We start from the raw sequence: 20,354 nt of genomic DNA, 5'->3' as shown, positions 1-20,354 counted from the left end.
AAAATATATACAGGTGGTGACATTCAATAGCACTAACGAGTCCAATGTGTGCATTTGTAGTGGTGTGTGTGTGTGTGTGTGTGTGTGTGTGTGTGTGTGTTTGTGTGGTGGTGGGTTAACACAAAGCAGTCATAATGACCATCATAGCCATTACCATCATCATCATCACAGGCATGGCATTTCCAGAGCGCCATTATCATCATTATTATAGCTAATATTGCTGATGATGAGGCTTTCATGGCCTCTTGTTGGCCCTGACTTAGGTATCGTCATGGAAACAGACGACAGAAAAAGAGCATAGCTTTATTGAATTACTCTATGAAGCTATTCTGACCAAATGGGGCTTGAATGTTGCACTGTCGGAGTATAGTGGGGGAGCGGCAACGTGAAGAGTCCCGAGGAGAGACAGATGAGAGTCAGGGGCAGAGAGGGAGGCAGAAACATGGAGAGAAATAGCCGTTGAGATGGATAAAATAAAAGAGGAATAAAAAAAGGGACTGAAACAGCACTGAGGGGCCATGTGATTGTACAGAGACACAGTTCCACTGGTACAGAGAGCTCTGGTGATCAGCACAGTAGAACGCTGTCTGACGGCTGGAAACAATGACAGCAATTCACCAACAAAGACACAGTCATATAAGAGGAAATCACCGCGTCTATAACACCAGCACAGACAGTGGACATCAGAACCGTTGATTTAATCTTTAATGGGTCTTTCACAGCAGGCCTCTGCGCGTCTAAAAATAGCAGTCTGATAAATGAGTTTCATCTCTTATTTACTTGTTTCTGGCGCGATAAATCTCACACACTGTCCTCAAATTCTATTCTATACACTGAGAACACATCCCAAATAAATACTGACAAAGTCCAAACTGTCATCTGCTCATATTTTGCTGCTTAGGAGGAAAACAACCATCTTTATTTGTGTCAGAATCATGATGCCTTCCCCACTATGTCTGTGTGGTTCCACAGATTCTCTCACATGATGTTTTAGATCTGGGTTTCCTGGTGAGAAACATCATGTGTTGCTGTTTGGGTAAGAAAAGTTTTATCATCCAGGCTTCTGGACTCTCATAAAACACACATTTTTATTACTCTCCCTCAGATTGTTTGTAAAATTAAAAAGAAAAATCCAGCTTTAAGATCAGATGCTTACCACAGATAATGAACATATAGTACAATTATGAATGACTCTTTTTTTTGTTTTTACAAATGACAGCGCTATCATTTAATTTCAACATTTCAACATTTCATGTACACGCTACACGGCCTCAGCCTTATATTTCTAGCCCACAATCTCCCTTTCATGAACATTAAACATTGTGCACATTTTGTGTCTCTGCTACAGTATGTAAATCAGTACAATATGACAACCACAAGATGTGTAAACATAACACTCACACCAAAATAACACAGCTATTTTGGGAGAGAGATTTACAGATTCATGCATTAATAGAAACACTGAATGTAAACTATGATGTGGTCAGGAGCAAATTAGATCTCAGCAAAACTGTAAAAGTTAAAAAACTGGAAAAAAAATTGACTCATTTGCAGGAGAGGCATCTTAAATGCCCACACGTTGATCAGTTTGGTAACTAATCCATTGATTCATGTGTTGATTTATTACATACTGCTGTAAAAAAATGCAAAGGATGCCCTGTCATTTATGAAAGGGTTATTCTTAATGCTATATATCATTTACAAATTCTTTTAAGACAGAATCAGGACACTTGATATTTATTACATTGTGACAAATCTGAATGAGAGCAATGTAAGATATAGCAGTGTAACCCGGTCTCACTCCCAATTCGTCAAATGGTGACCCTTCGTCAGCAGCCCTCAGAGTCAGATACCGACGCACGGAGGCAGCCTTTAGCAGCGGAACGATGTCAGAAGCACCTAGTGGCAGCTTTTTAATGCTCCAAGCAAAGAGTAAGAAAGTTGGCAAAGGGCGGTCAAAGAAACTCCAAACTTTCACCTGGGAGTCCGCTGTTTGTTACCCGTGTGAAACTAAGAGTCAGTTGAGTTATTTTTATAACAAAGTAGTGTGCATTACCTGTAAGTATTTTTTGAAAAGACACTATGCACGTGACATAAACATCCGAAACGGACTAGTGTCATAGTTTGACAGGGCTATTGACCAAGCGTCTGTATATGACTAGTTAGGAGTGAGATTGAGTTATGAAATCTGAACCAAAACACAAAGCACTATTAAAAAAAAAACATAGAAAAACAAAACCAATGGAGATACATATCATTAAAAAACAGATTGGCAGTGCCACTTTCTACAAGGCATTTCTGGCATGGACATTTCTCACAACTCATTTTTTAACAGTGATATGTAATCTGAGGCTCTTTGTATTGGGTCCCATTCACCCAGACACATATATCGACACAGACACAATGTGTTATCCGCACGTAATAGTCACAGTTACTCTCTGTCTCAAGTGCAGTACGGATGCTCAACTCACAGGAGGGCTCTCTAAGCTTAGGTGTACTGTCAGGGTATGAACACCAGCATCCTTTTAAGCTGTGGTATCAACATGTACAATAAGTCGGCGTTTAGTCTTTCCACAGCATTTCTGGACACACACATTTATTACGCTCCAGTACCCAAATGCTGTGAGTCAGTGCTCATATGGATTTGGGTTCGATTTAGCTCTCCTGCTCCTCTTTCATAGCGTTAATAGTTTGAGTGCCAACATCCAATTCTTTCAAAACAGTGATCTCGCTCGCTACACTTCTCCCTGTTTGCTTCTCCTCCTCCACCTCCTTTTGCTCAGTTTCAGTCCTTCCATCACCTTCCTCCTCTCGTGCCTCTGCAGTTATGTCTTTCAGGGAGAGGTTTGTGTGGCCGTGCTGGTCGTCTCGGCTCTGTTTTGGGTTCTGGCTCTCGTGTTGATGCCGGTCGTGGTCCTGGCTGTTGAAGAATCTTCGGATGGTGTGCTTGGGCAGGCCCAGCTGAGCCGACAGGGTGTGGATGGCCTCCTCGTCTGGGTTGAGGCCCACATCCTGAATGAAGCTCTGCAAGATTCCCAGTGCTTCGTGGGACACTCTTAACCCCTCACCTTGGACCTCATTATCTGCCTCTGGACAAACCCCAGCCCTGCCTGGATCCTCATCCTTCACGCCTGGCCACTTCATCGTGAGCTTCTCCTTCTCCTCTTTGCCATCTCCAATGATCTCATTAATCCCTTCCTCACCCATATTTCCATCCCTCACCTGCTCCTTGCTTTCTGTACTATTCTCCCTCACCCTGCCAGTGCAACCCCAGTCACCTCCCAAAGTGCTCCTCTCTCCTCGCCCCCCCTCAACCCAGTCCTTACTGTCCCCTCTCTCACCATTGCTACTGCCCCGGCCCTGCACACATACTCTCACATGCCCCCAGTTGCCCCCAGCCTCGGACTCAGCCGGTGATGCAGCACACGGTTGCCGTGGAGACAGGTGAGGTCCTGCCTCGGGCTGCAGGGGTTGATGGGGTTGAAGATGGTGTTGCTGTGGCAGAGGAGAGTTGCGTTGGTACTGATGAGAGAAAAAGAGAAAGTAGAGTAAAAAGCAGTGCTTGGTTATTTGGATTTAATATTTTCTAATTTCCATTGTGTTAATGTGAATATCATTGTGTTTAATTTTAATGGTAGATGATTAGGGACAGGAAATGATAAGATTTTACTGATACAAATGCCATTTTCGATTCTGATTAACAGTCAAAATCTTAATTGATTCCCTCATTGATTCCTGATCAGTTTTCTGTGTGGGGAAAAAAATAAGTCTACACAGATTTTCATCATCAATGCAACTGTTTTATTATCGCAAAGTCTGAAACACAGGAAAGTCTGTCTGAAGTTAGGTAATATTTGTACAGCATTCATTTTCATTTATGTTTTCTTAGTCAAAGGAAAAAACCTGCCAAGCCTTCCTGCTGATGTTTTTATAACATAGGATATTTATCCTTGGCGATGGACATCCTGCACAGTTGGGAAGAAGTGGCACTTGGGCGTAAAGTGTCAGATACACAGCGTTCCTTGAAAGCTCATGTTGCGTATGTTTCAGCATATTGCTAGTGTTTCCATCCTTAACTGAAATGATCATATTACGGACATTACAAGCAGCACTGTTGTCATCTTTCTTCATTGAATGACGCCACGCTTTGAACCTCTCTGCCATGACTTCTTCTTGTTGCAAGTTTCCAGCAACACAGAAGCATGAGTTTGGTGTCATTGTGTTGCAGTGCACAACTGTGAGAAAACATGCCGGCATTGAAAAAAGGAATTGATAAGTATGATTCTGATGGATCAGCCGATTTAAATTATCCAGATTCCCCTCTCTATAGATGGTGTGAAGTGAAGTCAGCATGATTGAATCATCTATTTAAAACTGTACAAGTAATTAGTGTAAGGATTTCATATGTGAGGTGGTCTGCAATGCAACCATCCAGGGTTCCTGTCTACAGAACTGATCAGTACATATTAAATCTGCATGCAACATACTGCACAGAGGGATGCACAACCATTTTTGACAGTAACTGTGCCATAATCAAGCCATCTATAGATGCACAAGCTGTAGAAGTGAAAGAAAAATATCTAATCAGTCTCACTGATCGCTGCTGAACGTGGTAATCATCTCTTTTTTTGACATTTTTGGCATTTAGCTGCTGTTACTGTGCTGCTTTTCTATCACAAACCCTAGAGATCTACTGTAAAAAGTGATGTATTCTCTATCACATTTCTGGTTAAAAATTATATTAAAATTTTTATAAATGATTTCTCTTAAATCTGTGTTTAAAGCGCTTTAAGAAAAAGAAAGTCAGGTCACCTTAAGCCCCCAGTGATAAGGACAACAGCTCCTCTAAAAAAATGATTGAAAGGTTAGAATAATTTATCTGCTAGCCTTTGCTGCTCATGTTTTTTTCATTTATACCAAACTGCTGTTTCTGTAGCTGACAAGCCAGATCTACCAGAGACAGAGTGTTTAGAACAGCAGTCTGCATGTAACGATGTCGCGTTTATCTTGTTTTTGCAGTCTCACCAGTGTATTGTCATTGCCGAGCAGTGTCAGCCTGTCAGCGCAGTGCTGCTGTGCCGTCGTGTTGCAGCTTTCCTGTTCGTAGATAGCATCTCGCTCAGTCTGGGACAGGCTGAGGAAGCGGCGGATCATGCACAGATTCTCCCACAGGGTCCGGTTCTCTGGGTTGGGATCCTCCTTCCAACGCAGCAGCTCACACAGCCAGCCCTGCAAGGAAAGGTAACACTGTAAGTCTTGTAGCACACTGTTATGTAAAGCTGCAACAATTAATCAATTAACTCATTAGCTGTCAACTATTAAATTAATCACCAACTAATAATCAGTTAATTGGTTTGAAACATTTTTAGGAAAGAAAAAATCAAACTTCACTGACTGTAGCTTCTTAGATGTGAATATTTTCTGGTTTATTACTCCTCTGTGACAGTGAACTGAATATCTTTGGGTTGTGGACAAAACATTTAAACACTGAACATTTTTCAACATTTTCTGACATTTCACAGACCAAACAACTAATCGGTTAATCAAAAAAATAACTGACAGATTAATAGACGGTGAAATAATCGTTAGTTACAGCCCTGCTATAATGTAGTTGTAAGCAGATATGAGGACATATAAGGTATCCGTAGATAGAACAGATAACCATAATTGGTAGGGCTGCACAACTGCGTAAATGCCCACCCTTTTAAGACAGGTACAACATGCTGCTGTTGTTCCTCACAGAATTGAAGGGCCCAAATAGCTTAGAGTACTCAGTGCATCTAAAGTCCTGTAGATAAACTAAGGGGATAAAAACACTCCCTCAAAATGTGTTGTGATGGTTTCTTCCTTTGGACATCTTCATAGTGACTGTTAAGGCTATTCCTCCAGTTGTGTTTTTAGGAGTTACTGACATGATGACTAAGCCCTTTGACAAGAAATGCAAAGTTAATGACAGCGACTTCATGCAGAGGCTCTGGCATAGGGGCCCCCTGAGCCCTTGGGCCCCTGGGGCTGGGCCTGGTAGGTCTGTTGGGTAATACACCCATGCTTTTAAGAGAAAAAAAGGCATTTATAAGATTCTTGGGCACTAAGTAAAAAGGAAAAAAGGAAATTATATTACTCATTAAGCATATTTATGCAGCATTGTTTAAAATAGAATAATAAACATGCAGTGGGACATCAAAAATTGTCATGGCAACATCATGTAAATTTATATGATGAGTACTGATTCATGTCACCCCCACACACCCACTCTCCCATTCCTTTTGTGATTCATTAGAATTTAGGAAGATATAAGTGGTAATAACTGCCATGATGAGGTCTGAATTCAGAAACAAACAGCCTTCCCTCAGTCTATAAACTATAAAGTCACAATAATTGATTCAAAAATAGTTTCTCGTTGTAAAGCAAAGCCAAAAGATGATAGAGAGATTTTCTTATTAACTAGAATTTCGTTTCTGTATCACGAGGGAGCAAACTTGTGAGTGGCAGATTGAGGAACGTAAAGCCAAGCTAGTTTCAGATTCATGAACTGGAGCATGATTACGTTTGCAGGCAGGCTGATCCTCACACACACACACACACACACAGACTCACACAAACACACCAGCACGCAGCCCCACACACACACGCGCATACACCTGGCTGTAGCCCAAGTCTAGCACACAATGCCATCCAGATGCACAGTGCAGATAGAACAGAGAGATCCAGCATGGTTCTGCCTGCCAAACAGCCGGGTGATACAGAGAGAGAGGGAGCGTGAGAGAGGAAGAGAGAGGGAGAAAGAGAGAGGTAAAGAGAACATAGAGAAAGTGAAGTTGAAAGGGAGGCCAGCGAAGAGATAGGAAAAGAACCTCAGGGGTTTTGGACCACCTGTCTGTACTGGCATGACCGCCGAATGACCTCCAAACATCTTCATGATGAGTAGAGAGAAGGGAGAGAGAGAAAGAAGGAAAGAAAGAAAGAAAATAAAACAAGAGAATGGAAGAAAGAGAATGGAAGAAAAAAAAAGTGGAAGAGTGCAAGAGGAAGAGAAAACGAGACAGCTGAAATCCCTCCATTTCATGAAGGGAAATTATCCTCAAAACAAAAGGCAATAACAAGCTTATGGAGCCGCCATAAAAATGAGAACAATAAACACTCAAATCATGTGTGTGTGTGTGTGTGTGTGTGTGTATTAGTGCATTTGTGTGTGCCCGTGTTTGTGGGATTGCGTGTGCATGCATGTGCTTTTACAGTATGTCTATGTGCACAAATAAGCAGTGTGCATATGTGTGTGCACGTGTTTTTGTAGGGCGACAATTAGAGTGATAATTTAGGACACAATAGCAGTCTGATGCACCGATGATAGTTCTCTGCAGAGTACAGCTGCTGGGTTGATTATCTGGGTTTCCTCCACACACACACACTAGTCATCCCTGCTTTAACTGAGAAGAGAGATCCATCTTGGAGGCTAAATTTGAGCAGTCGGGCAATAGACGCAATTGGGTGCAATATTTGTGTGTGTGTTTAAGATTGGACAGCTTCATCAGACCAGCGAGCAAGTTGAATACCTGACTCTTGGAGGCGGCCACCTTTGCAAACAGAGCCTGCGACACCTTGGCTCTCTTCATCTCGTGCTGTATCTCCTCGTAGATAGAGGCGCTGACGTTGAGAACACAACTGTCCGTCCTCAACCCTCTGTCTCCTGTAACTGGGGACAGTCGTGCCTAAAAGGAGGCAAACAAGAGGATAGAAAGACAAGCGAGCCACAGTGAACATCAAAGTAATGGGCATTTGCAGTGAATTGAGATGAACCCAGCGCAGAGCGAAGACTATTCCGGCTCGTCCAGACACTTTATAGTACTCGGAAATGGGAAGCTGCTGTCATTATGCAGCCGTAGGGGTGCTTATACAACAAGTGGGACAGTACATATCAAGATACAGGGGATACAATTGAATATATTGCAAAGCAAGGTGATATATTGCCTTTTTTTTTAATCTTATTTTAGTAAAACTGTTAAAATAAAAAGAACACACCACCATATGCATAAAAAAACTACACATTTGCATTTGTATTTTATCACAGTCCCTTTAAAATCCAACACTATAGCGCTACTTTTTGTGCAATCCAAGCAAAGTGATTAATATTTGCCTATATTAGTAAAAAAGAAAGAAAGAAAATACTTTTGAGAATCAGCACAGTATCACAAAAGCTAATATTTTGAGTCTGTCGGTATTTTCTCACACCCAATGCATGAACCAGTGTACATGATACACCCTTGAAGTGAAGCCCCTCCCTGGGAGGAGAAGCAGCTGGTAACTTTCATGTATATTAGAGGAAACATGTGGCTGGTGACTCCCTCAGTGGGGTGTAGTGCTCAGGGAGCTGCCCATACCAGATTAGGTGGGAAAAAATCAGTAGAGATGAAGTGATGAAAAAGAAACTATGAGGAAGGACTCATTAAAACATGACCAGAGAGGAGAGTGGTGAGGTCAGTCTGATGCTTATATCATCTCTCCTGCGCTGCTGTATTGAAAAATGGATAGCAGTAAAGAAAAAAATCCATGTAATATTTCTTTTCAGGCATCTGTTAGCAGGCAATCCCTTCATACTTTACTATTTTGATTTGCTAAAACAAGAAGGTCTGCAGCCATGCTAGCTGCTCTGTGAAGCTGTACTTGGACACGGCGTCAGCATGCTAACATGCTCACAGTGACAATGCTAACATGCTTATAATTAGTTGGGATGTTTATACCATGTTCACCACCTTAGTTTAGCCTGTTAGCATGATTATATTGGTTAATTAGCACTAAGGACAAAGTTGAGACTAGTGGTGATGTCATTATTTTGGGGGGTATTTGGTCAAAAACGAAAGTACAGCTCTGACTTAATGGTAGCATAAACAACTTAGGGATCACCTACTATACAATGAAACATACTGAGGGGCGTCTATACCAAATGCCTTGGCAATCTATCTGTAGCTGTTAAGACAGTTCACTTAAAACCACACACATCTCCCCCTTATTGTGCTTTCAGAGAAAAGGTCAGAGGTCAGTAAGCTTTTACAACTTCAGCACATTCACGCGTCCCTCTCATATATGTGAAATATTGTCTTTCATATCACTCGACGTATCCCATATATCAGTGCTGTTTCATGGGTAGAAACACATCAGTCAAAACATTTCACAGCAGCTTTGTGACACTGATTTTTGATTTCATCTCTCTGCTGACTGACCTGTGTGGATCTTGGTGGCGTGTTATTGCAGCTTGGGGTGAATCCAGTCAGGCTTCTGTCTTTCTCCTCCAGGTAGATGCGCTCCCTCTCGGCCTCGGGCAGCTGCAGGAAGCTGTACATGGCCCGCAGGTTGACCAGCAGAGACTGAGAGGCATGTTTAGGGTCCTCCTCCTTCCGCAGAATCTCCGACAGCAGGCCCTGGTAAAGGCACACATAAACTCAAATTGATACTCATCGATTTGTATAAGCAAATGATCCATGCATGTAATGTCAGATTCATTCAGACGTATTGGTGCAGATTTGCTTCAGATCAGTATTATGAGTGGCCTGCCTTCTCTCCACTATAATGGAACTAGATGGCACTCAGCTTGTGGAGCTCAAAGCACCAAAAAAAAAATGTCTCTTTTGAGAAATCAGAACCTGGTTAGTCAAGATAATCCACAGACCTTGCTGTGAGCAGTTTCATAGGAGCTACTGAACTACACCCGGCAACTGTATCACCGCGCAGAAGCGTGCATCTACTGCCAGCACATCTTGTTACGTTATATTAAAGAGAAGGCAGGCGGCCGATAAATCCAAAACTCGCAACTCACACCAAAACAATCTAGATTGATAAATAGCACTACAGGTAAGAGGAGAAATATGTATTTTTGAATTCGGGTTGAGCTGCCCCTTTAAGGCTGTAGTTAAGCCTTTGAGCAACAAATCATCTGTGCATTCATATAAAATATCCTAAAAGAAATATTTTCACTTGATTTTTACATTAAAATGGCTAATATAAAGATTCTTATACGCCTGAAGGAATTTTGAAAAGCTCCTCATATCCATCTCTGGATCTCATTCAATGAGGCACCTTATCAAGTTCCTGCAGTTTAGTGTTGCACAGCTATAGATGATACGGAGCCAGTTCTCAGCCTGTGCTAAGCGTGCTACTCGCCTGTAGAGCTAGCATTATTCTGGGTGTATCTGTGTATGCAGGAAAGCCTTCAAACATCACATGCAGATTGTGGGGCTTCCGTCCTGAAAGGAAATCAGATTTCACGCTGGCTGTAGAATGGAAAGAGAGGAAACAGCCTTCTTATTCAAATCATGGATCATCTTTGGATCCACCCAGCAAACCCCTCCTTCCAAATAGATGAAGGCTTTTACATGAATCGCAAAGTGACAAATGCTCCCCTCACTTCTATATGGCATCTTGGCACCATGCCTGACTTGTATGGCTGGCACCGAAGCACCTTGGACTTGGCAATGGGGAAACATGGGGGTGGATAATAACTCGCTCTGCTTATTGTGATGAAAATGATAATGATGGTAATAATAATAATAACAATGGGCTTAGCCTGTCCTCTGAGCCCCGTTTCTGTGGGTGTGGTGGTGAATGTAAGATGATAGACACGGATAACGTGGCATTTTAGTGTTAGAGGCGATGGCAGATGGAGATTTGGATAGGAAATGAGGACGACCAGTGGAAGCAAAAAAGGGGAAGATTAAAAAAAAAAGATGGATTGACAATCAGAGGTGGAGATTAAACAGATAGAAGGTGCTGCTGGAGTGAAAGGTGGCAAGATCGAGGGACAGTAAAACAGAAGAAGAGGTAGAGAGGGAGACAGCTTCTCTCCAAGGGGTTGTGATTAGTTGGCCCAGCAGCTGCTTCAGTGCTGGCACCAGCTTTGTGCTGCAGAGGGTTGGCACAAACACACACACAAATACACACACATACACACATGCATGGGGGGGGAGGGGGGCACTGCGGCAAAGGCCATGCCAATGTGCCAACCATCAAACACACATATACACAAAACACACTTACCTACAACCACAACACTAGAGAACTCTTCCAAAAGATAATCACCAGCAAACAGTAGCAACCTCTCATGAATTTCAACACCTTTCATGCAGATCACAGCCAGTCTCTCCATACCTGCGTCCTATTAAAGGCCACCCGCGCAAAGATGGCTTGGGAGATGCCTGCTCTCTTCAGTTCCTCCCTCACACAGTGGTAGATGTCATTTGGCACGTCTGTTGGCCCCACAAAAGACCCAGCCGATGTCTGTGTTTGCGGCCCGGCCACAGGGCCTCCCCCTGGGCCACACAGTGCCTGCTGCGGGCCTTGGGAATCAGCAGCTTTCGAGAAGACCTTGGCAGAAGGAGGTCTCCCTACAGGCGGGTGGTTGAGATACTGCTGCGGGGACGGTGAGAGACCCTGGCCTGCTAGCATGCGGCTAACAGCGTATTGCTGGTTGAGGAACTGCGCCATCACCAGCTGCTGGTTGACCATTTGAGAGCTGAGAGGCTGGGTTACCAACCCGGGAGGGCGCAAGCCGAGCGGGGGACGGCCACATATGTTGGCTACTTCTCCATGAGAGAAGAAAAGGGTGGAGCTTTGATCAGGCGGGCTACTTTTGATTGGCTGCTGGGTGAGGGTGATATGTGTGGACTGGTCAGAGAAGTTGTCAATCTCTGGGGTAGGAAGAAGAAAGCAAAGACAGATTTGTAATTATTGACACACTGAATATTAACAATGGGCCTCATGCAGGAAGCAATATCTGAACAAATGTTCTCTTATTTCTGTTTATATCCACTATCTGTTCTTATTTTGTCAGGACAAAATTTTCACAGCCCACATATTGTTTGTCCAATGCAAGGAAACACAAGTTTTAAATTTGACAAACATAAAAACACCTTATAACTTAATATAATATACAAAATCATTCAAATCAAATCTGTGGGATAAAGAAATACTAGCATACTTGGTCCATTGATCCCAGTTACTTTAATTTCAGTTACTGTGTGTCCCTCTGCTGACCAGTGCTGGAATGTAACAAAGTACATTTACTCAAGTACTGTATTGTGTATTATTTGATAACTTTAGTAACTAGTTGCTTTATAAATAAAGATTTTTACCAACAAAGCATATGAACATATACAAGTGGAGCTGAAACGCTGCATCGATTCATTAGAAAATTAACTGGCAACTATTTTCCTCATACAGTACAGGCCAAAAGTTTGGACACACCTTCTCATTCAATGCATTTTCTTTATTTTCATGACTATTTACATTGTAGATTCTCACTGAAGGCATCAAAACTATGAATGAACACATGTGGAGTTATGTACTTAACAAAAAAAGGTGAAATAACTGAAAACATGTTTTATATTCTAGTTTCTTCAAAATAGCCACCCTTTGCTCTGATTACTGCTTTGCACACTCTTGGCATTCTCTCCATGAGCTTCAAGAGGTAGTTACCTGAAATGGTTTCCACTTCACAGGTGTGCCTTATCAGGGTTAATTAGTGGAATTTCTTGCTTTATCAATGGGGTTGGGACCATCAGTTGTGTTGTGCAGAAGTCAGGTTAATACACAGCCGACAGCCCTATTGGACAACTGTTAAAATTCATATTATGGCAAGAACCAATCAGCTAACTAAAGAAAAACGAGTGGCCATCAATACTTTAAGAAATGAAGGTCAGTCAGTCCGGAAAATTGCAAAAACTTTAAATGTGTCCCCAAGTGGAGTTGCAAAAATCATCAAGTGCTACAACGAAACTGGCACACATGAGGACCGACCCAGGAAAGGAAGACCAGGAGTCACTTCTGCTTCTGAGGATAAGTTCATCCGAGTCACCAGCCTCAGAAATCGCAAGTTAACAGCAGCTCAGATCAGAGACCAGATGAATGCCACACAGAGTTCTAGCAGCAGACCCATCTCTAGAACAACTGTTAAGAGGAGACTGCGCAAATCAGGCCTTCATGGTCAAATAGCTGCTAGGAAACCACTGCTAAGGAGAGGCAACAAGCAGAAGAGATTTGTTTGGGCCAAGAAACACAAGGAATGGACATTAGACCAGTGGAAATCTGTGCTTTGGTCTGATGAGTCCAAATTTGAGATCTTTGGTTCCAACAGCCGTGTCTTTGTGAGACGCAGAAAAGGTGAACGGATGGATTCCACATGCCTGGTTCCCACTGTGAAGCATGGAGGAGGAGGTGTGATGGTGTGGGGGTGTTTTGCTGGTGACACTGTTGGGGATTTATTCAAAATTGAAGGCACACTGAACCAGCATGGCTACCACAGCATCCTGCAGCGACATGCCATCCCATCCGGTTTGCGTTTAGTTGGACGATCATTTATTTTTCAACAGGACAATGACCCCAAACACACCTCCAGGCTGTGTAAGGGCTATTTGACCAAGAAGGAGAGTGATGGAGTGCTGCGGCAGATGACCTGGCCTCCACAGTCACCGGACTTGAACCCAATCGAGATGGTTTGGGGTGAGCTGGACCGCAGAGTGAAGGCAAAGGAGCCAACAAGTGCTAAACACCTCTGGGAACTCCTTCAAGACTGTTGGAAAACCATTTCAGGTGACTACCTCTTGAAGCTCATGGAGAGAATGCCAAGAGTGTGCAAAGCAGTAATCAGAGCAAAGGGTGGCTATTTTGAAGAAACTAGAATATAAAACATGTTTTCAGTTATTTCACCTTTTTTTGTTAAGTACATAACTCCACATGTGTTCATTCATAGTTTTGATGCCTTCAGTGAGAATCTACAATGTAAATAGTCATGAAAATAAAGAAAATGCATTGAATGAGAAGGTGTGTCCAAACTTTTGGCCTGTACTGTATATTAGGACTTGCTGCTTTTCCTTTGATTTATTAAATTATTTTGATTTATTAAAATAATTTCTGCATTGAGTACTTTTATTTTTAATAATTAAAATACATTTCCGGATTTTACTTACATGCAATCATAACACTGTCAGTCCAGGGCTTTTACTAGTAACAGAATATTTTTATTTATTTTTTGTTTTTACTAGTTTGACTTAAGTAAAGGAAATGAATGTTTCCTCCACCACTGCTGCCAACACTGCAGCATTACAAATGCTTTGCCACAGCTGAATTCTTAACACTCTGAACACTCTGAAAAATCACATTTACTTTGTTTAAGTTTATTTTACCAGTATTGCATAAGCTCTTTGTCTTCTTACAGACTTTTTTGGCGACATCTCTCCAGTTCTTGGGCTTGTGCCAGAGTGTTTGCACACAGCACAACACCTGCCGTTATACAGTGTTTATGGGTGTTAGCTATGTTAATGGGTTAGTTATGATCAAGTGGGATTCATCATTGAGCACACCTGGGTCATAGCAGATTTGGGTGGTTAAGGACGTTTGGTGCATCTGGAGCTGAATTTAGAGAAAATATAAATGAAATTTAATAGAATGATACAGCACGAGGCCCAATGTGTCCCAAATACGTACTAGACACTAATTCCAAGCAGGTTTTAAGTATGTCGTGTGTTCACACTGGAAAATGAAGTACTCTCAAACCAGACAGCATGCATATTAAATACAGTTGATTTTTGAGTGTGCTGCAGATGAACACTATTTTCCCACAATGCAATGCACAAATTAAACAGAGAGGCTTTTCACAGCTGGAAATTTTTAAATGAATTGTGGGTGGTAGTGAGATACCTCCAGAAACATCATGACGTCTGACGTCGTATGTGTAATTTCCTTTTAATGTGAAATGGTTAGTCTAAGTGCTGAAACAGTATATTAATACGTGGCATATACTGTATAGAGCGAGTATGGATTTGGGACATGCTGTAATACTTATGAGACACACTTATTGTTTGCAGGCTTGATTGAAATCCTCTCACCCTTGAAGCATTTGGTCTTCTTGAAGTGCTTGTACCATCGACCAAACTCGTGACACTTGGCAGCTGAGACATTTGCATAGTAAGTGCTATTTACAATAGATGATATCATGCTCTGAAACAGAGGGGAAAAGACAATAGAAATTCATTACATTTTCCGAGCTCCTGCTATGGGCGGCCTGGGTGTCTCAGCTGTTCACACATCTGATATTAATGAACTCAGATCTGTGTTATTAAAAAGACCCCCAGGTAAATAGGATAATAAAGACAGATGAGTGTGTCAGTGTGTGAGCTCTGCACGGGCGTGTATGTAGAGCATGCATGTGTGTGTGCATGCAATAAGACAAAACACTAGAGGTCATCAGAGACTATGCCTCTCTGTCTCACTCTCTCACTCACTAACACCCACAAACACACACACACACACACACACACACACACACAGTTTTTCCCTGAAGACCGTCATGTGCAATCTTTACATCTGATTACACCTTTCATCTTCTCATATTTATTTTAATCTGCTCCTTGCAAACAAGAGAGGGGGTAAAAGGAGTGATAGGAGAGAGGGAGAGAGATGGGGGAGGGAGGATTGAGTATCAGATCTGCAGAGAAGGAAGGAATCTGAAGGAGAGAGAGATAGTAGGCAATTTCTCTTTATCAAACTGTAGATGTCCTACGCACCCTCAGGCAAAATAACAGATAGACTAAGTTGATAATTATGAATATTTATAAAAAAAAAAGGCCTTCCCCAAATACTGCATGATTAATGTAAAATTATTTCTGCAGTTGTGTCTGTATTTGCCTGATTAAACGATCAAGATCTTAAAACCAGATTTGAATGTTATTGCTGAATCAGTCAAGAGTGTGGGAAGAAAAAGCTAAATACCAACGAGGAAGAATGATGGGGAAATAGAGTGAGTGAGAGTAAGACAGTGGGCGAGGCCGACACACAGACAGACGGAGAGAGTGACATGCAGACAGGTTGGCAGTGGAAAGAATCAAGATAGGCAGCAGCCCTGGCAGGAAGGCTTTTTAAGAGATAGCCATCTCTCTTTATCTGTTTCTCTCGTGCGCTCTGCCCCCATACCTTATCTACCTCTGCATCTGGACTTCCTGTCTGACTATTGGACCACACGCTTACTCTGCCTCATGCGTCAAAGTAGGCAAAAACACACACACACACATTTGCAGGCTATGGAAGGGCAAAGGCAGTACATGCACACATTGAACTTCAGTCTAGTCAGTGTCTTCTGTACCTGGGACAGGGGGCACTCCTTGGCCAGGGAGCTCTGGTTCATGTCCTTGAGGAGCTCCTTCAGAGCGTTTCTCACCGTGGAGTGACTCCACTGCTCGGGTGGCAAATCCTCCAGTTTGGGACAGCTGGACACAGAGCAAATTAAAAAACACTTGAACTCCAGCGTTTTGATATATATATATATATTACAGTTTAAAGGGTAGTCCTGTGATTTAGTAGCCTGGCATCTCCAGACCAATTCACAATTGCGAGTTAGTCTGGAACCTGTCGTTTCATTTTCGATTTCCAAGGGATGTTGTCAATGGCTGTAAATCAGAATGCCAACTGGATAGATCTACAACCAACCAGAGCAATGAAGCATGACGTTTAAATATAAACAGAGTACACTATACAGAGTTGAGCGTCACCATGTTCGTGAACAAGTGTTGCTGTTTTTGCCATCACAATTTGAAAATAGTACTTCACCACAAAGTTTCACGTCAGCTGCAGCCATCTTGGCACTCCTATTTACTAAGTTAGGTTTATGCTCGCCGTTGTATCAGACTTGCCCCATATTAGGTAAACAGTTCTGATTGGCCTGAAGCGATCCAGGTTAGGTAGAAATCTGTTTTAAATGGGGGGCGGGAGCAAATAAAGTGCTTGCAGGTTCATCCAGTGCTTTGCACTTCCATACAGTTGGGGAACACAATCGACAACCTGACTTGTAGTACCCACTATGATCTAAACCCCCAAGAGACGCTGGATTCCACAAGTCCCATAATGTCATTTAATGGCATCATTCATCAGACCTTGATGACATCATTAGGGTCATTTTCTCAGACTGAAGATAGCTTCCTTCACAGCCGCAGAAGACGTACAACTGTTTTTACAGGCTGAGTCGTACTTCTTGTGATAAGTAAACTCAACTTGATGTGTAAACTCAGTGGAGTGCCACTTTAAAAATAAGTCATCCCCAAGATGTCTTTACTTGCTTATACAGAGCCTCTCCCAGCATGCACTGGCTGATGTGCGGGAAGACCCCAAACAAGTTTCTAGTCTAAAACGCACACTTTCAAGCATGGGATCAAAGGCTGGGCCGTGGGGCAATAAACTGAAAGCGCTTAATAAATTAATTCAGCAAACAAACTTACATAAGCACAGGGAAAACATACATGATGCCATTTCCTTTGTGAACCAACAGGCCTTTTTTACAGAAGACACACTGGCATGTCACATTAGGAAAAGCACAGTCTCAGGTGTAAATGATGAAATTAATGACATCTGAATTCCATTTAGCTGCTTCCATCATTAGCCATTGTTAATGTCATTAGTAACACCTGTCTTTTTTCTTTCTTTTCTCCTGTGCAAAGGTTTATGGTTCAATTTGTTTGTCCTACTACTGCCCAACTTCCATGAAACTTGGTAGAAGTGTGTAGCATGGGCCAAGGAAGATCCCATTACATTTTGGAGTGGATCTGATTCACTTGGTGGATATTTTTTATTCATTTTATTTCACTTTTATTACACTGTGATATAGGACATTTGGCCTCAGTGGCGGTGTGCGCTCTCCGAGTGCTCTTCTAGTTGTATTTTGTGATATTAATTATGCTGCGCTTTCCTGACTCTCATGGTGGATCTGCCCCAATATGTAGCCTAACTAAAGGGCCACTGTAAGAAAATGGGACATTGTTTTTTTAGAAATGTTACACAAGGAAATAACTTTTTATTTCTTACACCATTAAAATGCTCATCAATATTTATTGCAACAAGCAACTAAAGTCACTCGTGAATCTAAAGGCATTCAGATAAGATAAAAAAATAAGAGTTTCATCATTTCCTGCTGGGTCTGATTTGGTGCGTGCCCTTTGGTTATTTTATTTTCTTAATACAAATTAGAGAATGTGGGTGGCTGGAGTCATGCACTGTGTGACAGGCTGAGAAATCCTCCACCTGCTTCACACTCAGGATCATATTCACAGTGGATATTTTAGAGCCTGTAGACTCCACACAGACGAGAAATAGAAGCTGACTGTTACTGTAGACATATTTATAGATGTGATGTCAGCTTCCTACCTGTGCAGCTGTATTTTAAGGGTGATAACGTGGTGAACATCCTGCAGCATATCAGCCACGGTGGCATCAGGAGCGTCTGTCACACAGGACAGAGGCACTGGGTTCCACCTGCCCACCTGGATCAGACCTGAACACAGACACACGAAAGGGAAAATCATGAGAAAACAACAGACCCATGTCCTTGCTTGTCTGTGAAAGTCTGAGTAATATACCTTTGGCCTGTGCGGCAGAGCTGTGTGAGTAGCCCAGTGTCAACAGTGCCATCTCTATGAGCTGATTAAACAGCAGATCTCTCTTGACCAACACAAACTCGGCATGTTCTTCTCTCTTCTCTCCCTCCTGGGGGGTTTCCTTGTGCTCCACAACACAGAACACCGGCAGCAGGCTCCCTGAGGTGATGGACAGACAGTTTTTAGACACATCGGCTGATAGGATTCCTAGTAATTCTACAAAAGACCCAGTCTGTACTATCATGCTCAAGCCCGTGTACCTCTGCTGTGCCAGCTCTTGCTCTGTGGTCTCACTGCGGTGGGTTTCTGGGCCAGGCAGGGGTTTTTAGCCACAGGACTCCCCTGACAGCTCCTCTCCTGGGCCGAGGGTCCCGCTCCGTTTTGTTCCAGTCGAGCCAGCTTGGCAGGAGGCGGTCGGGGGTCTACAACGGGATCACTGCCCTCAGGTTTCTTGGCTCCATTACACAGGGCGTCCATCTGCGGTCTCACACTGATACAGAGACACAGACACTTAAAAATCAAACAGTGTGTGAGGTATCCTAATAAAAAACACTCATGATATCTTGGTAGTATGTCTGTGGTGGTGATCTGCATGTAGTGAGTTTATAGTAACCTCATATTTTGTTCCTAGAGAGTATTACATAGATTTTAAAGTAACTTTTGCAATGACATAGTGTCTTCTTTTAAATGTTTTCATCAGGGTAGAATAGGCTACATGCGTCCATAATGTCTAGACAGTAAATAAATAACAGCCTAGTTAAATACAGCAAGAATCTGGAAACCTGGTGAGCGTCTTTTACACTTCTCTGTCTAACAAGAAACTAGAAAGCATAATTGTGACACACACGTACACACACACACACTGAGATCTGAAGGATATCCGGATCAGTAATAGTGGATGACCTTCACCCAGATGCAGCGATTAGTATAACCCTCTAAATCCAGTAAAAGTCCAGTGAATGATAGAGCGCGGTTTCCCATAATGAACCTGCTGTCATCTCCAGGCGCGCCGCTGTAAGCGACAGTGATTCAGTTCATCTTCGGCACCTAAATGCGCGCTAATCGTCCCACGTCTGATTCTGCTGAAGTTTGATCGAGGCGAAACCAACCTGTTTCAGTCGGCACAACGTGCATGTCCGACTTGCCATCACACATCCACAGCCCGATCCCGTAGACATCGGCCGTATCCATATGTTATCCTCGCTTCCATTGATCTCCAGTTTAGGAGCAGACCCGTTTCTCTTGGCTGTCGGTATGCGTCCTCTCCCTCACATTAACCGTCTCTTTATCATCGGCATTGTCTCGTGTTTACTGTCCAAGTAGTTTTGCCTCTATCTACCTATCCCTCCTTGTTCTTTCCGGTGTAACGATATATTGGCCTTAGCGCAAGTTGAGAGCGACCTCCCATCCAGAGCACCGGGACATGCTGCTACTGTGGATCAGGCTCCAGAGAGAACAATACACGGCTGGGAGCTCCTGGAGTGCATCCCCTATCATATATTAGGCTCCAGCACTGACTCCGGGACAGCAGTTGTTGGTTGCACTTCAAAGCCCTCTGCGCACGCGAGGAGAGAGACAGAGAGGCAGAGGGGAGAGAGAGAGAGAGAGAGAGAGAGAGAGAGAGACTCACACACACCCACACACACAGACTCATAAATACGCGGACCCAGCTGCATTAGCATATGGTGTAATAATGAATTCACTAGCGCGCTCCGTAAATGTATTAAATGTGACAATTGCGCATAAATCTATTTATTATTTTCTGCCGCATGCTGTGCACGCACTTATTATTGTCTTTAGGGTATTGGAGCTCTCCATGGTAACAAAGTGGAGCAGGACAAGGAGAAACTGGCTGACTGATATTAACTTTTGAACGCTGATGTTTCATTGTCACAAGATTATGATTTATATGCAGATAATTACAGTCTTAACTCCATGCAACCAAGA

At 42.7% G+C, this 20,354-nt stretch overlaps 1 protein-coding gene across 3 annotated transcripts; it reads right to left on the bottom strand.

Annotated features, from left to right (window-relative positions):
- Positions 1-663: 663 nt before the first annotated feature.
- On the bottom strand, positions 664-19,960 carry satb1a (SATB homeobox 1a). 3 transcript variants are annotated; one of them, XM_033636289.2, is made up of 11 exons: positions 19,259-19,960; positions 18,668-18,897; positions 18,390-18,566; positions 18,178-18,304; positions 16,127-16,250; positions 14,874-14,985; positions 11,140-11,678; positions 9,219-9,416; positions 7,554-7,709; positions 5,026-5,229; positions 664-3,522 (listed from the first exon to the last, which is right to left on the bottom strand). In XM_033636289.2, the coding sequence occupies exons 2-11, from the start codon at positions 18,882-18,884 to the stop codon at positions 2,656-2,658; spliced, it is 2,721 nt and encodes a 906-aa protein (XP_033492180.2). In that variant the 5' UTR covers positions 18,885-18,897; positions 19,259-19,960; the 3' UTR covers positions 664-2,655. The 3 variants fall into 3 exon arrangements, with proteins under 3 accessions (XP_033492180.2, XP_033492182.2, XP_033492181.2); XM_033636291.2 differs by having other exon boundaries at positions 19,311-19,960; XM_033636290.2 differs by having other exon boundaries at positions 19,517-19,960.
- Positions 19,961-20,354: the final 394 nt, after the last annotated feature.

This window comes from Epinephelus lanceolatus, chromosome 16 (assembly GCF_041903045.1).
Source record: "Epinephelus lanceolatus isolate andai-2023 chromosome 16, ASM4190304v1, whole genome shotgun sequence".
NCBI lineage: Eukaryota > Metazoa > Chordata > Actinopteri > Perciformes > Serranidae > Epinephelus > Epinephelus lanceolatus.
Note: the sequence above shows the minus strand (reverse complement) of the source record. Positions and strands in the feature narration are given on the sequence as shown.